General features: G+C 37.0%; 1 protein-coding gene across 1 annotated transcript in view; it reads left to right on the top strand.

The window, feature by feature from the left end:
• ZNF106 (zinc finger protein 106) overlaps positions 1 to 18088 on the top strand; it is a 113214-nt gene that overhangs the window by 66722 nt on the left and 28404 nt on the right. The window contains exons 4-9 of the mRNA XM_058294010.2: positions 7934 to 8134; positions 10999 to 13158; positions 14247 to 14877; positions 16181 to 16250; positions 17555 to 17709; positions 17794 to 17854. Of these exons, the coding sequence (XP_058149993.1) occupies positions 7934 to 8134; positions 10999 to 13158; positions 14247 to 14877; positions 16181 to 16250; positions 17555 to 17709; positions 17794 to 17854 (3278 nt within the window). The remainder of the gene's footprint in view (positions 1 to 7933; positions 8135 to 10998; positions 13159 to 14246; positions 14878 to 16180; positions 16251 to 17554; positions 17710 to 17793; positions 17855 to 18088) is intronic.

Genomic DNA, 18088 nt, shown 5'->3' with positions numbered 1-18088 from the left:
ACTGTGCGTGGACCAGCTCACCACATGGGCCAGGAGGCCCTGGGTTTGAACCCTAGACCTCCTATGTGGTAGGTGGACACTCTGTCAGTTGAGCCAAACCTACTTCCCTGTCTTCTCTTTAGATGGCACCAGGAACTGATCCTGGGTCCTTCTGGAGTGGGAGAGAGGTGCTCAGTCTCTTGCATCACCTCAGCTCCCTGGTCTGCTGTATCTCTTACTGTCTTTCCTCTCTTGTCTCTTTTTGTTGCGTCATCTTGCTGCACCAGCTCTCCACTTGGGCCAGCTCACTACACAGGCCAGCTTGCGTTCAGCAGGAGGCCTCAGGAATTAAAACCTGGGCCTCCCGTGTGGTAGACGGGAGTCCAATAGCTTGAACCACATCTACTTCCCCAAATTGATTTATTGATTCACCACAATACCAATAAAAATTAAAACAGACTTCTTTCCAGAAATAGAAAGTCGATTATCAAATTTATTTGGAAGGGAAAGGGATCCTGAATAGCCAAAAACATCCTAAAAAAGAAGACTGAAGTTGGAGGGCTCATGCTTCCTGACCTTGAAGAGTGTTATAAAGCTATAGTGGTCAAAACAGCATGATATTAGCATAGATATGTTGATCAATGGAATCAAATTGAGAGTTCGGAAATAGACCCTCACCTCTATGATCAACTGATTTTTTATAAGCTTACCAAGTCCATTTTTCTAGGACAGAACAGTCTCTTCAACAAATAGTGCTGGGAGGAATGAATATCCATAACCAAAAGAATGAAAGAGGACCCCTATCTAACTCCCTATACCACAATCATCTCAAAATGGATCAAAGACCTAAACATAAAAGTCTGGACCAATATACTAGAAGATAACATAGGGATATATCTATAAGACCTTAAAGTAGGTGTGTGTTTGGGACGGGGGGTAGGGTGGTGTCTCTTAAACCTATACCCAAATCACAAGCAACGAAAGAGAAGATAGATAAATGGGACCACTTCAAAACTAAACACTTCTGCACCTCAGAGGACTTTGTGAAGAGGGTAAAAAGGAAGAAAATATTTGGAAATCACACATCCAACAAGGGTCTAATATCCATGATATGTAAAGAGATGCAACAACTCACAATAAAAAGACAAACATCCAGATTAAAAAATGGGCAAAAACCTGAATAGACATTTTTTCTAAAGAAGACATTCAAATCGCTAAAATGACATTAAAAAATATTCAACATTAGTAGTGATTTGGGAAATGCAAATCAAAGCTACAATGAGAAATTATTTTACACTTACTAGAATGGTCACTATTACTAATTTTTAAAAAAACAAAACTACAAGTGTTGGAGAGGATGTGGAGAGATAAGAAGGCTTATTTTCTGTTGGTGGGAATGCAGAATGGAAGAGCCTCTTTCAAAGCCTGTTTGGTGGTTCCTATGGAAGTTAGATATAGATCTACCGTGAAACTCAGTGATACCGCTACTAAGTGTATGTCCAGAAGAACTGAGAGCAGTGACACAAATAGACATCTGCACACTGATCTTCATAGTGACATTAATCACAGTTGCCAAAAGATGAAACAACCCATGTGTCCATCAACCAATGAATGGATGAACAAACTGTGGTATATACATACGATGGAGTATTATTCAGCTATAAGTAAAAATGAAGTTGTGAAGCATGTAACAAGGATGAACCTGAAGGACATTACGTTGAGTAAAGCAAGCCAGACAGAAAGGACAAATATATGATTTTGCTATTATGAACTAAATATAATGAACAAACTCATGGAGTTAATAGCTAGAAAATAAGTCACCAGAGAATAGAATGTTGTCAGAGAATGGAAAATTGAGGTTTAATCTGTGCAGAATTGGTAGAAAGTTGCTTGGAAATGTTTAGAAATGAATAGAAATGGTGAAAGGACATCATGTGATTTGTAATTAGTACCACTAACATGAGTATGATAGTTTGTTTTTTGTTTTTTTCCCTTTATTTTGGAGTAATGTAACTTCTAATATTTATCGATGTGATGAATGCACAACTCTGCAATTATACCGAGTGCCATTGATTGCACACTTTAGATAAATTTTATGGTTTATGAAAAAAAATATACCAAATATGAGATATGGACTATAGATAGTAATACTTTGTCTATGTTCCTTTATAATCTGTTATTAATGTTTCACAACAATGTAAGGTATTGGTGGTGTGGTGATATATGGGAGCTGTATTAGTCAGGGTTCTCTAGGGAAACAGATCAACAGGAGGTATCTGTCAATAGTATGAGAATTTATAAGAGTCTCTTACATGACCATGGGGATGCACAAGTCCAGGTTCTGCAGGCTGGCTGAAAACCAGGGTCTCTGGTGAAAGTCCAAAGAAGGTCCTTGATGAGTTTCCGGGAGATATTGGCTGCCCAAAGCCGAGCTGGGAAATTCTCTCTGAATGCTGAAATCACTTCTCCTTTCAACGCATTCAGCTGATTGGATAAAGCATCACTCATTGCTGATGGCAATCTCCCTGATTGATGTAGATGTAATCAGCTTTCTATGCTGTAAACTCACTCACTGGTGGCTAAAGTCCATGAATGTCCTTGTATTACAATTACCCCAGTGCTTGCTTAATCAACCAACTGTGCACAATTACCTGGCTGAGTTGACAAATTGGCTTAACCATTACAGGAGCCCTGTATGATGTTATGCATGCTTGTTCTGTAAGTTCACAGCTTTTACTATATACCTGTTTATGTATATGTTTGTGTATGAATGATACACTTCAATAAATTTTTAAAATGAAACAAAACTTAATTTTAAAGAAGTTCTGATACATAAGTTAAATTCATGTTCATAGTCAATACATTATCATAAAAAGTAAAAACAAGTAAATTTTTGCACCCCATTCCACATTAAATCTACTCCCTTAGAGGAGAGCCAGCCTTTTGGTATATATGCTATCCAGACTTCCTTCTGTACATTTACATATATACACACACACAGGTTATGTTTTGTCTTATTAATACAGGTCAGCCACATGTGTATTGTTCTGTATCTCTCTTCTACTCTTCCCTACTCCTCTTCCCACGCCTACCTGCAGCCTTAACTGTGCCTTGGAGATTTCAACTACCATTTTCAGTTATTTAGAGCATAGTAAAATAATCAGGAAGAAACCATGAAAAGCCCCTGAGCTGTCAATGTAAATATCAGCTTTAGCACCCAAACTCACTTAAGAGGAGAGCAGTTTAACACTATTTACTCAAATTTTAAATACAGTACCTAACAAGTTTTATCTGGTTATTTGGCCTGTAATAAATTTAAAGGGAGACGGCAAACAGGTAGCAAGAAAAAAATAACTGACAAGACTATTTTAAAAAAACAAAACATAAAAACTCAAAAATCACTTATTGACATGGAATATTTACTGTGTGTAGCAAAAATGTCATTAGCAGTTTGTACACTAGGGACAAAAGAGTCATCAGTCTTTATTACCTTCACTATTATCCTTGTTTTGTGATTACTTCCTCTGGATTTCATGTTTAATTACTGCTTTTCTGATGCTAAGGCTTTCTGTTTATCTTTTTTTTGTATATGTACTTTTTGGTTGTGATCTGGTTAAGAACTATGAAGAGCATACCTTTTTAGGTTTTGAATGTAAACTTGAATGAAATATAAAGTAACTTGTTCTGTTTTTGGTTCACAAGTTTGGACATCTGGTGCATTTCTCTATTTTTTCATATGTTTGTTTAAATATGTGACCTTTAAGTAATTTCTACAGATAGATGCTATTAAAGGCACAAATGTTTATTATCAGCCAGCTGTTGTGGTATAGTTAGAGCTAGCTTAATAAAGAAAAGCTTATGGATAGAATATTTAAGGCTTTGTCTTTCACATGTGAGAGGAAATGGTGTGGTGACAGGATGAAGCTAATTTGGGCCCTCCTTTAAACTCCGTGAGGAAAATTATTGCCTTTATTAGCCAAGAAACAAAGCAATACTTTTTCCCATAATTATTTTATAAATTTATACAAAGTAGAAAGTATTTTAATTGGTTTTTGGTAAAGAATTGGAAAATAGCATCATTAAAATATTTAATTTGCTATTAATCTTTTTAAATATTTGTTTTCCCAAACACCATATGTGGAAGTTGTGTGTAGGACAGGGTAATGTGGTTACCTCCAGACATATTTGAATTTTCAGAGTATGTGGTTGTCCTACCCTTTTCTTTTCCTATATGAATGTAGATTACTGCTTTTCTCTCTTTCAAGTTTTTTGTAAAGCTCATTTATTTTTTCTTTTTTTAATTAGATTTCATTTATACAAAAAATATTAGGGATTTCTGTTCTTTGAGACACCATTTTTAATGCTAACTTTTATTTTGTAATTATTGCCTGTACCCTTCCTTCTGGGCTGAAAGGGTTCTGATATGTTTCTTTATCAAATTCTTTGGAACTGTGGTTATATTCTTTCTCACAAGAAAAGCAGAATTTAAAAATAATCTTGTGTGAATGTTGGTTAAGTTTCCAACATATGCTTTTGTTTTAGGGGTTACAAAGTGTGTTTGTGTATGATTATGAATGTTTATTTTTAACTAAGTCAAATATTTTCTCTACATTCCTATTTTAAAGAATCTATGTTACATTTCTTTGAAGAAAGAAATTTTGATGGTTTGGATGCAGGAAATATTCTGTGGATTTTAGAAGTGAGGGTAAAATCAGGAACTTAATTTTAAATACCATTTGGGGATTGTACTAAAGTCCCAGTAGAATGATGTCTCCGGTGTTGCACTATACAGTTTTAATATTCTGTAAGTTTTGGGGTAGGAAAGTAGACTAAAACATTTTCTATAGTTTCCACAGTTTAAAAATACCCTCTATACTGTAGCGAAAAAGATTTTCTCATGAGAAAGTTCAGTTAAAATGAATTATTCTTATGGTGTAGATGTGCACTAGTTTTGTTATAGTCTTCAGATTTTTCTATGCTGTCCATAAATATAGATTTATATTTATATATTTTTAACTTCTTTCTGCAACACTTGTTTTGTGTTACAGATTAGCATTTACTTTGAATGAGCTGTGTATTAGTCAGCCAGAAGGGGTACTGATGCTAAGTACCAAACTCTTTTGGCTTTTATAAAGGGTATTTATTTGAGGTAGGAGCTTACAGTCACAAGACTCCAAAGAGTCCAATTCAAGGTACCATAAGAGGTACTTCCTTATACAAAGTCTGTTGCCACCTGTTGATGCAGGATGGCAGGCGACGTCTTTGAGGGTTCAGCTTTCCTTCTTCTTCCTAAGGCTCCATAGTCCCAGCTTCTTTTCTTTTCCTTTTTAAAGATTTATTTATTTCTCTCCCCTCCCCTCCCCTCCCCTCCCCTCCCCACCCCAGTTGTCTGTTCTCTGTGTCTATTTGCTGCATTTTGTTTCTTTGTCCGCTTCTGTTGTTGTCAGCGGCACGGGAATCTGTGTCTCTTTTTGTTGAGTCATCTTGTGGTGTCAGCTCTCCATGTGGGTGGCTCCATTCCTGGGCAGGCTGCACTTTCTTTCACGCTGGGCAGCTCTCCTTCCAGGTGCACTCCTTGCGCGTGGGGCTCCCCTACACGGAGGACACCCCTGTGTGGCGCGGCACTTCTTGTGTGCATCAACGCTGCGTATGGGCCAGCTCCACACGGGTCAGGGAGATCGGGGGTTTGAACCGCGGACCTCCCATGTGGTAGACGGACGCCCTAACCACTGGGCCAAGTACATTTTCCCAGTCCCAGCTTCTTCTGATCTCAACTGTAGGCTGGCATAAGGCTCATCCCTCTCCCAGGGCACGTTTTTTTCTAGGCTCAGCTCCTCTGGTCTCTTCACAAGGTCAGCTGTAAACTATCAGACTCCTCTCTTTCCAGGGCCTCTGCTGTGACAGTGAGTTCTCTTTAGTCCTCTGTGTTCTTCTTCTCTGTCTGCTTCCCTGTGAGAGTCTGTTCTATCAGCCCACCAAGGAGACAGTCACTCACCACTGAGTCGCACTCTAATGAAGTGGTTGAATCAAAGCCCTAATCTTAACATAATTTAATCAGATGTCTCAGCTAAGTCTAATACAGTCAAAGGGTTATTATACCAATTATAGCCAGTTCACAGAGGAATGAACCAGCTTACAAACATAATGTATATTTCTTTTTGGAATTCATAAATAATAACAAACTGCCACAATCTGTCATAAATTTAATTGCTTAAGAGAAGAAGATGGAATATCCCTGGTAAACTGGAGAAAGTTGAGGATTAGTCTTCTTTAAATATAAAAATAGATATATATTTATTCAATATATATTTATATATTGAGATGTAAATATTTAAATGTGTAATGTACAGTGGAAAACTCAGTGAAAATAATATGTTTATGTTCCTGGGGGATTAGAAGATATTGATATGCACAGTGATTAGGTGATGATATTTTCATGGAACCTGATTAGAGCTCATTAAAATGATATTAATAATGTAATTAAATATAGACTAAAAACTATATTATATCCAGAGCACCTGAGGTTACAAAGTCCAGAAAAGGTGAAAACTTAAAACTTTTCTCTGAGTTGTTTTCCAGGATTCTTACAAAGTGAGAAACAGTTTCTTTTAACTTCCTGGGCATTGTTTGTGTGTTTGTTATTTTGTCACCCTAGACAACAGCAACCCTATACTTAGCATAGTGCCTGGAATTCAGTAGTTGCTCAGTAAGTAATTGTTGAATGGACACTCTGGTAACTGAAGCCATATTCTAGGAAATGAAATATGCAGGCTTGAGGGACTCTTCTGGTTAATTGATATGAATTCTGCCTATGTCTCATTAGGTGTATGTAAGGGGGAGATAGCAGAGTGGTGTGTGTGTGCATGTGTGCGCATCTTGCCAAAGGTGGCATGTTGTTGATTTTTTTGATAGATTGGCATAGGAAGTGCAAAAATGCCACTTACATATATAAATTCAAGACATCTGATAACAGAGTTATTATTGAATGGATGTTGCTGTTCTGTGGCCATGGATTTCGGATGTGTCTCATAATGACTGCACGGACAGCTGAACCAATCAAAGGATTTAAGGAAACTAAAAAGTACTTAAATTATTGATCTGCTACAGTCCTGGACAGTTCCAAGACTATAGCTTCTTAAACTATCCAAGGAAGATATTTATCAGTAAGTGTGTAAAAAATAAAGGGGACAGAATTCTGCCCAATTTTCTTCATTACCTGAGAACCTGATTTGGCTTCTCTGTGAATTGTAGCAGTTTCTGAAATTTGAGAAAAACCATTTGCTCTGCACAGCTGTTAACTTCCTACAACTGAAATGCTTTCCATTCCCTTTAAAATAAGCCCTTCTGAAGCAGTATGCAGCCCACATGAACCACGCAGACCAAAAAAGTTTGCTGAGTTTACTCCTATCATTTGCTCTGGGGTCCAGGATCTTCAGATTCCAGGCAGAGCACCAGTTGTTCCATTTTAGTTACTGGATTGGGATTGGCTATGCCACATACTCTTTTCCCCACCCCTTAACTTTCACTGGGAGAAAGCTCTTGAGCCAGAGATTACATGTAAGCACAGTCACCAGGCTTTCTGAGTGCAGCTGGCACCATGGGTGTGCTCCAGAGCAACTTCTGTTTGCTCTGACCCCCTGCCCTGCCTCCCCTTTCACCATGTTTCCTCTAGCAAGATTTTAAATGCAGCAATTCAAGAAGATTTTTCCTCCTAAACATTATTTTGAAGCATATTGCCTCTTGATTGCTGGAAAAAAGAATCTTAAATTTATTACAAAAAGTAATTTATGAACAAATTTGTTAAAAGTGATGAAAGGAGTATTAAAGTTGATTAGCACTAATATTGCACTGTGCCATAGTGTACAGTATCTTTCAGAGGAAACTATTACAGATCTGGTGAGTGTGCCATGCCAGTGGGGAGAATTGAATGTCCCTCATCTCCCTCTTTCCCTAGGGACAGTAGTCATGAATGCCGAGTGTGCGGGGTCACAGAAGTGGGTCTCTCTGCATATGCAAAGCACATTTCTGGCCAATTGCACAAAGATAATGTGGATGCCCAGGAAAGAGAAGATGATGGAAAGGGAGAGGAAGAGGAAGAAGATTATTTTGACAAGGAACTCATTCAGTTAATAAAACAAAGGAAGGAACAAAGTCGGTAAGTAATGATTTTGATTTTTTTAAAAAATCTATCTTCAACAACGTAAGAGAGAATATGTTTTACATTTTCATACTTTTCAACCTATAGCTTTCAAGCTTATCTTAGTTATTAAGTTTAGTTTGAAGTTGCTGTCTCATGCACAGAAGAGCAGTGGAATGCTTTCTTGAACTACTATACTATCTGCTTAAAAAACAGCAAATTCAGTATTGCTCTTCATAAGCTAGCTATAGCTACATATCTGAAAATTTTACCATGTTGTTAATTAACTATGGTAAGAACTGTTTTATTGGTTTATAACAGTATCTAAATTTTCTAATGAAAAGTAATAACATATAAGCTTCATTTGGATAAATTATGTAGTATTTCTTAATGCCAAAATAGCATCTTCTCCTTTAGGAAAAAAAGTTTTTCCTGATGTGAATTAGTATGATACTTCTGCCAAATTTAATTTATCCTTTTATTAGCATCTTTGAATCCCTAGTGAATACCACAGTGTGCTTGGTTTTCTAAGTAAATATTTATTGCCCTGGGCTGTGTATGGTTCCTAAGCGCGATGAGCCTCGAATAAATTTATATTTTAAATTTGACAGTGTCAGGATCATTTAAGCAGTGTAAGCTTTCAAGCTTGTAATACATAATTTCATATCTATACCTATACATTTGGATATTATATTAGGTTTTTGTGGTTTTATGTGACTGGTTTATAGTCTAAAGAGTTTAATTGGTGAGGCAGAGATTTTCAGGTAAGAGTAAAGGAGAGATAGAACCAGTTATGGGGTAGGGTAATTTTTTAAGTGCTAGGACCTGTTGAGAAAAATTTCAAATTCTAAAATAAAATTTTAAAGCTCTTTCTTGAATACTGTACTTGTCTGCACCTCCTTTTTAGTTAAAGATTCATATGTAAAAAGGAAGTATTTTTTACTCCTTCCTCAAAGGAGATTTTCTTACGTGGTTCTTCTATCGTTCAGTTGTTTAGTCCTTCAGATGACATTCCGAATACTTTCAGTATAACAGTAGTTGACTCCTTTCTCCTGTTTTAGGGACATGGAGCCTCTAGGAGACTAATTTCTATTTTCGTTCTTATATGCTTGTGCCATTATTAGCTTATCGTGAAAATGATTAAACATTAAGAGGATAAAAGAACTTCTCAGTAAATTAGACATCCTTATCATAGTTAATATTCTTTGTGTCTTGTGATATGCCTCCTTGGTGGACCTGTTTATAAAGTTAGTTACTTATTTCTTCATGAGGTTTTTAACTATTCTTTCTGAGTTGTGGGTTCAGCTAAATGCTCTTGTCCCCGTGATCTAGCTACTTCACCATGATCTAGATATTTTACTTTGTGACTGATTTATTGTCTAATTCTCCTCACATTTCTGTATTGCATTAGTATAGCAGTCCTCTTGGATTTCAAAAGTTGCATATTGCTTAGAAGCAAAAGATAAAAGCAATTTGATTAATAGTGGTACAAAAATCCTACTAGTGTATGTAATAACATTTGTCACTTGGAGATTAAGGGTCTTCTGTTTAGAAATGGTTGTAATTTAAATATAAATAGATGTTTGAACTTTTGGGTAAATTAACTTTTAATTTCATCCTGTGAAAAAGGATGAAATTCACTGTCTAAAATCTTACAAATATATTAGAAGCTTCTAAAAGCCAATTAAATTCAGTACTGAGTTTATGAATTAAGTCAAGGTCAGAAAAAGGGAATCGACAGTGAAACTGTTTTGAGATTTTCATTCTGTTGAGACCTAGTGGTTAAGAATGTAGACTCTAGACTGAGAATGCCATTGTTCATACTCTCTGTTCTATCATTTACTGGCTGTCCTACTCCAGGCAAATTACTTGACTTCTCTAATCCTTCATTTCCTCACCTAAAAAATAGGGCTAATAAAGAGTACTTGCCTCAGAAAGTGATATGAGATGATTGAATTAAAATGCTTTAACAGTAAATGCCTGAGACTTAGTAGGTACTCAGTAAATTTTTGCCTATTGTTTTGAGTACCTGCCGTATGCTAAGCTCTGTGCTAGGCACAACATAGGCAGTTTATAGAGGAAAGTGATTTTAAACCTGTTCCTGTTATGTTTACTGAAATTCGTTTGTATTTTTTTGGGCTCCTTGTTTAACATGAACAGTGTAAGCAGCTGGAGCTCCTTATAGCACTTACTGTGGTTACTACTTACTTGGTATATGCTGTTTTACTGCTATTTCTGACCTTACTTATTGCCTCAGTTAGGTTCTAAGCCCTTCAGGAACAGGAACATAAAAGTTTTCTTTCACCAGTAACAGTCGTTGATTTAAATATAATGAGTGCTTGATAAAATATTTATTAATAAAAGTGAATATGCAAAGTAAAATCTTACCATTTAAAATAAGTTAAGAAACCGAGTTTCACAGAAAAAACTTACAACTGGAGAAATCACAATATTAAGGGCAGCTGAACATTAAAATTGTATTAACTATAATAATTAACAATAGCTACAAAATATAATTGTTCTTATTTTGAAAAAGCTACATCATGCAAAAATAATAATTAGATAGACAGGGACAGAATCTAAGAACATGCCAGTAAAAACAGGAGTAGGAAAGGGAGGATAGTAAAAGTGTGTCAATTTTTTAATATTTCTGGGGCGATAATATAAACAGGATACTATGTAATATCTAAGTTAAAAAATTGAGAAATATAGATTTAAGAACTTTATCATTTAAAGGTATGAACACCTCTGTTAGAAATGAAAATAGACTCTTTCACATAGGTAAGGGGAGGGGAGTAGAGGGGTAGTTTGGTGGATTATGCCTTTAAAGGATGCATAAAAATTCCTTTAAATCACTAAAGAAAAAACTTTCTTTTTTCCAGACAAGAAGAAGCTTCCAATAGCAGCCAAGAAATTAACCCTGATGACCGGCGACCCCAAAGGAGACGAGAAGACCGAATCCCGTATCAAGACAGAGAGAGTTACAGGCACCATCGTGCACCTCCTCAGCGGGACTGGAAGTGGGAGAAAGATGGCTTTAATACTAGGAAGAACAGCTTTTCACATTCTTCGAGGAATAGCGGTGGACCAAGAGGATGTTCTGGGTGGCATAAGGGTGTTACAGGAGGCTCCTCAACTTGGTTTCACAACCATAGTAATTCTGGAGGTGGTTGGCATTCAAATAGTAGCATTCAAAAAGTGGATTGGAATCATAATGGTACAGGAAGGAATTCCAGTTGGCATTCTGAAGGAACAGGTGGCTTTTCCAGTTGGCATATGAACAGCAGTAACGGAAACTGGAAATCCAGTGTACGTAGTACAAATAGTTGGAATTATAATGGCCCTGGAGACAAATTTCAACAAGGCAGAAACAGAAATTCTAACTGTCAAATGGAAGACATGCCATGGAATAAGAAATCTCATAAGTCAAACAAATACAGTCAAGAGAGATATCATTGGCAGCGGCAAGAAAATGACAAAGTTAGTACAGTTACCACATACAGAGGTCCTTCTGAAGGATTTACAAGTGATAAATTTGCCTCAGAAGGTTTGCTTGACTTCAATTTTGAGCACCAAGAAACCCAGACCACTAGACAAATAGACAATGTAGCTTCCAAAATCAGTGGAAAGAATGGCAGTGTAGCTAGGGAAAAACTCTGTCGCTGGACCCCTTATCCTTCCCAGAAGACTCTGGATTTGCAAATAGGATTGAAAGAAGGCACTGGTAACAAATCTGAGATAACAGATAAGCCTTTCTTTGATTTTAGCCTAATAACTATGGAAAAGCAAGAGCCCCGGAATAATGAAACAGTTAGTCCCTCAGTGTTGAAAACACAAACAGAATCACATACAGGATCTTTTAATCCCAAAGCCACCTCTGACTGCAGTGCTTATGAAGTGGCAAGAGATTGCCCCATTAAAGAGAAACCTGAACAAGAGCATAATTCAAATAAAATGCCATTACTGAAATCCCCACTCCTTCCTATTCCATGCACTAAATCAGTTCCTCAAAAGTGTGATTCAAAGAATCCCTTAAAGACCACCAAAAGTAATTCTTTTTTACCTGGAGACCACTCAGATTCCTTGAACAAACCTGTCTTGGAAGACAACCGTGGTTCTTACATATCCAAATTGCGTCATTCATGTCCTAGAGTTTTAAAAGGGAATAAATTGGGCACTCAAAGGGAACCCAATGAAAATATAAATGATACATTACAAAAAGCCAAAGACGTGCTTCAGTGTCATGAACAATTGCAAAATCCAAGTCTTAGCACTTCTAAAAGGACCAAGAGCTACGCAAAAGCAAGTAGGAATGTGGAAGAGTCTGAAAAAGGATCTTTGAAGATTGAGTTTCAAGTACACGCATTAGAAGATGAAAGTGAAGGAGAGATATCTGACACTGAAAAGCATGTAACAAAAATTGGAACTCTAGGTTCTGCAGCTACAGAAGTTTTATCTAGCAGCACTCATACTGCTGAAGAGAAAGGAGGGGATGACCAAGTCCAGAAAATATCTAGAAAATTATCCAATTCCCAATGTAATTCTAACACTCTCCAGAAAGAACCTGAATTACAAATGACATCTACACCCAGTCCACACCCTGGCTTATTGCTAGACTTAAAAACCTCTCTAGATGATGTACAAGTTGATGACCCTGTTAAATCTCATGTATCTTATGAAACAGAAGGCTTTGAGAATACTAGTTTGGAAGTAGAGCTTCAAAAAAGCGATGCAGGTCAGCCCTCAGGTCCTCTCCTGCCTGAGCTAAGTAAGCTTGGCTTTCCTGCCTCTCTCCAGAGAGATCTAACACGACACATTAGTTTGAAGAGCAAAACTGGAGCTCCCCTTCTTGAGCCAAACCTCAATAGTGCTCGCCGCATTCGCAATATCAGTGGTCATCGAAAAAGCGAGACGGAGAAGGAATCTGGTCTTAAGCCAACACTACGGCAGATTCTAAATGCATCTCGGAGAAGCGTCAACTGGGAACAGGTCATTCAGCAAGTAACCAAGAAAAAGCAAGAACTGGGCAAAGGTTTACCCAGGTGTGTCCCTCTTTTCAGTATCGTTTTATTCTTTCTTTCTTTTAAAACTATCATTTCACCCTTGTCAAGAGAATTCTACTTGTTAAATTTAATTAAATGTTTGCAAAAGACATACGTTGTAGAAGTCTGGTTTGAATATCAAAAGAATGATTGAACCTTTATGACAAGTGAAATAAAGTATATCCTAATAGGGAATTCAGATTAAAAAGGAAATAGAGCTCCTTCTGAAAATCAAGATGGGGACAAAACAAAACCATTGAAACTGTCACTTTTATTATAGGGCCTAGAAAGTAACAGCATAAAAAATAACACCTATAAATCTATGTCTATTTCTAGATCTCAGTTTAGAAATGAGTGGTACAATTTTAAATATAACTGTTCTCATTACCATTTACTCAGAACCTATGTATAGTTAGCCTTCTATAAGTATCACATTATAATTATGATCACAGATGCTTTCTCTTAAAACACTTTTGTAACATTTTGGCTATTTATCTCATGTTGAGTAGTTGGTACTTCTGAATGATAATGTTCAATGTAGACGTGCTAGTTGAACATCGTAATTCTGCTGCTTTATAATTACATAGGCTTAGGGGGCATTTCTCTCCTTCTTGAAATAATGGACTTATTTTGCCCCCCTTTTCCATACCTCGTGGGTATTACTTGAAATTATAAATAATAGGCTCTTAACATTGTGCCTGGCACTTGTGAATGGTCAATAAATGTTCTTTGGTTTATTTTATTTTATTTTATTTTATTTTATTTTTGCTGCTTTTAAAAATTAGATATTTACTATTATCGATTTCGAGCTACATAATAAATAAAGCCCAAGATTATTTACTCCCTTATGCGTTCTCATAGCTGTGTAGAAATCTCTAATTTAGCACTTGTCAGACTATAATACTTAAAATACAGTTATTTACTTTCTGTCTGAATTTCTTATTAAAATGAGAGCTCTTTGAGGCCAGGAACCATCTTACTCATTTTTGTAACCTCAGTGCTGACAGCCCAGTGCATTGTTACCCTACCCTCTACCACATCTGAGCTAGTTTTTTTTTTTTTCCTTCCCTTCTTTGTTTCTTTCTAAGGTTTGGCATAGAAATGGTGCCTCTGGTTCAGAATGAACAAGAAGGCTTGGATTTGGATGGCGAACCTGATCTGTCCAATCTAGAAGGATTCCAGTGGGAAGGTGTTTCCATTTCCTCATCACCTGGACTGGCAAGGAAGCGAAGCCTATCGGAGAGCAATGTGATCATGGACCGGACTTCTTCTGTGTATAGCTTCTTCAGTGAGGAGGATACAGGCAAAGAAAATGAGCCCCAGCAAATTGTTTCACCTACTCACTCCTTGAGGGGTACAGAGAGTCAAATAGCAATCGTGGGTCTTAAACAGGAAATAACACCTCTGGCTGCCTCCCTGAGAACAGGCGAAAGGGGTGAAAACGTTGCTATCCAAAGGCGGCATAGTGCACAGTTACCCTCTGACCTTACGATACCTTTGATGCATTCAGCAAAAAACCTGAGCAGCCAGGAGAGGTCTACATCACCTTCAGAGAATCAGAATGCCCAGGAGAGTAATGGAGAAGGAAACTTTTTGTCAAATGTGTCCTCAGCCCTTGCAGTCTCCAGTTTGGCAGATGCAGCTACTGACAGCAGCTACACCTCTGGTGCTGAACAAAATGATGGCCAGAGTATTAGAAAGAAACGAAGAGCCACTGGCGTGAGTATGATTCTGTGGCTTTTTGCAGAACATCTTGTGTGGTGAGTCAGCTGTTATAAGGAAGTTTTAACTGTTTAATATTGGGGGGAGGGGGCATATCTAGTGTTGTGGTTCTCCCCTGCTTTGTTCATGGCTGGAATAGAATTGTGAGGCTTGGGCTCTTTGATATTCTTATCCTACTGGTTTATTTTACTCAGTAATTTTATTAAGTTAGATGTAATCTAAGATGAATGTACAGTACTAGGAAAATATGAAGTCATATCTAAAACTAGTATCTAAGCCAATGATTCTTTGTATCACCTGACAAGGAGTAAGCCACATCTTCAGCTGTAACTTTATCTGTTTTCATGATCTGTTCTGTACTGCTACTGAAGAAAGGCATTTTAGTGTTGCATTTGTTGGAGCAGTGTATGATTGTTAGACTCAGGACTACTAGGCATAACACTAAGGTGGTATTAATACTTTCAGAGTGTATGTAAATGAACATAGTCTGAGAAAATATTTTAAGTCTCTCTTGCTCTGCTATTGTTATCTCTTGTCTTTCAATTACCCTGCCTATTAAGAAGAATCTGTACCTTCAGTGATACTACTTCTGCTCTTTTGGCATCCTTTTTGCTAATATTAGTTACCCCTTTCAGGAACCCTTTCTGAAAAGACAGTTGCTTGTGGTGATGTAGTCTGGAATCTGGCACTGTAAGAAAATGGGCTGTTTCCTTTTAATACTGAGCAGTGTAACAGAGTAGTTAAAAGCATGAATTTTGGACTTGGGTTCAAATTCCAACTCTGCACCTTTGAACTAAACACTAGTGGATGGATATTGTTAGTTGATTTGAAATAAACTTTGAACTGAGAGATTGTCTTATGATAAAACTTGTATCTTGGGGCTTGTCTTATAAGCGGTTTCATTTTCTATTGTAAAGATTTTCTGACTGAAACTTAAAGTGGAATCTACACCAAGATAAAATCAGCATTTGAGATACTGGCTTTGTTCATACTTCTTTCTATGCCTTGCTTCACCAAGGTGTAATACTTTGCCTAAGCATATTTTAGCACAGATTTAACCTCTAGGATGCTAGGAAGGTACTTGATCTTGGATTCTTTTTTTTCTTTCTTTTAATCCTATATTCACTCATTTAACTAATATTTGAGTTTGTACCATATGCACAAGACTCCTACTATCCTGTTAGAGATGGTAGCAGTAATAAAGAACAATGTATGACTATCTTAGAATTGATTCTTTTTTCTTCTTCTAGATAACAGCCTTTACACATTTAAAATAGCTCAGTTTTCTTTATACCCTCAGGATGGATCTTCTCCTGAACTCCCAAGTCTTGAGAGAAAAAATAAAAGAAGGAAAATTAAAGGAAAAAAAGGTATGTTGCAACATATTCTGGCAGAAAGAAATTGTTCTTATGCAGTTCAGACTTTTATAACTTGACCCAGAGCATAGCTTGTGGTTTTTAAACACTGCTTGCCCATTTGTTATTTTCTTATTGTTGTTGGTTAGCCTAATTGCAGAGAAAAAGTTTGATTTCCTGCTACATCCAGTTTCAACTATAGAAGAAATCTATGGTGCCACATAGGCCTATAAACTAAAGTTAGTATATCCCTTGGAAAAATTGGATGCAATCTAAAGCCAGAAAGTCCAATTGGGCCTTTTCAGTGGGATGAAGGGAAACAGACCATTTAGTAAAAATGTTTCCTCGTGGTCATTTATAGCCATTTTTCTTGTTTTCCATTTTGAGGCATTTTGGTTGCTCATTTGGTTCTAAAGAGAATTATGAAGCAAAGTTATTAGTCTGGCTCCCTCACTGATACGCTTTTATGACTCGTGCTTTCTGTTGACTCTAACCTAGTCCCAGTATAAAGTCTAGTACAGGAAGTGATTGAAGGAAACCTTGGGTGATTAGATGTGGTGGATAATGTAGGAGTCAGGCATGACCCCTACATTTCTAACTGAGGCAACTGAGTGGATGATGCTATCATTTATAGAGCTAAATAACTCCATGAGAGGAGCAGGGTAGAGGATAGAGAAAGATGACAAATTCCCTTTGGATACTCTGAGTTAACAAACCTTTGAGACACCTAGGTAGAGATATCAAGTCAGTATTTGGATATGTGCATCTGAAGTTTAGGAGAGGGGTCTTGCCATATCAAATGGAAGGAGACAGACATAAATATGATAAATGTATACATACAGTAGAACATTTAAAGTAAGTAGATGTACTATTTCAAAGCTGTATTCTCTAATAAAGAGAAGTATTTTAAGTTAACTAACAGACTAGGAAAATGTATAGTGGGAGGAAAGTGCTAGCAGTTCAGGTCTGGAATAAAGGAAGAATGGCAAGTGAAACCTATAACACTTGGTTTGCTTGGGACAGAGATTTCACCTGGAAGGGTTAGCAATAGAAGATGGCTATTAGGTAGGATGATATTATGTGGTAGCACTCTTGAACTATGAGACACCTCCATCTTACTATTTCCAACTTTTGATTTCTAGCTGTGATAACATCAGGCTTGAGTATATGATTTGTGAGATTTGTTGAGTCTCCAGGGACCTCTTGGGAGCAAAAATAAAGGTTTATCCTAAATAATTAGTGTGTTTCCATTTCCTGAGGAGCTCAAGCTCAATTATTAAAGGAAGTGTTAAACTGAGTTTTACGTTTTCTTTTGGCAGAACGTTCTCAAGTTGACCAGCTGCTGAATATTTCCTTAAGGGAGGAGGAACTAAGCAAATCCTTGCAGTGCATGGATAACAACCTTTTGCAAGCTCGTGCAGCACTTCAGACAGCTTATGTTGAAGTTCAGCGGCTGCTTATGCTCAAGCAGCAGGTAATAGCAGATGTAATGTTTAACGAAAATGGATTATCTCTGAAGTTGGATTTCAAAATGCTTAACAAAATATTTTATCTTTAGATAACTATGGAAATGAGTGCGCTGAGGACCCATAGAATACAGATTCTACAGGGATTACAAGGTATTTAGAGAAAGTCTGATGGGTTGGGTTTCCTATAACTTGTTACTCTTTGTTCTCTAGAAAGGAATGAACAGTAGTCATGAAGAGATCATATGATTTCTCTTACGTCTCCTTGGTATCCTTCTTCTTTGGAAAGCCCACAGTCACAGGCCTTTGAGACTGTACATCCCCAAAATGCTTATCAGTGGAGACAGCATGTTATATAAAGAGTTTTGGGTGAGGAATCAAAAAGTC

Source organism: Dasypus novemcinctus, chromosome 3 (assembly GCF_030445035.2).
Source record: "Dasypus novemcinctus isolate mDasNov1 chromosome 3, mDasNov1.1.hap2, whole genome shotgun sequence".
In the NCBI taxonomy this organism is placed as follows: Eukaryota; Metazoa; Chordata; class Mammalia; order Cingulata; family Dasypodidae; genus Dasypus; species Dasypus novemcinctus.
Note: the sequence above shows the minus strand (reverse complement) of the source record. Positions and strands in the feature narration are given on the sequence as shown.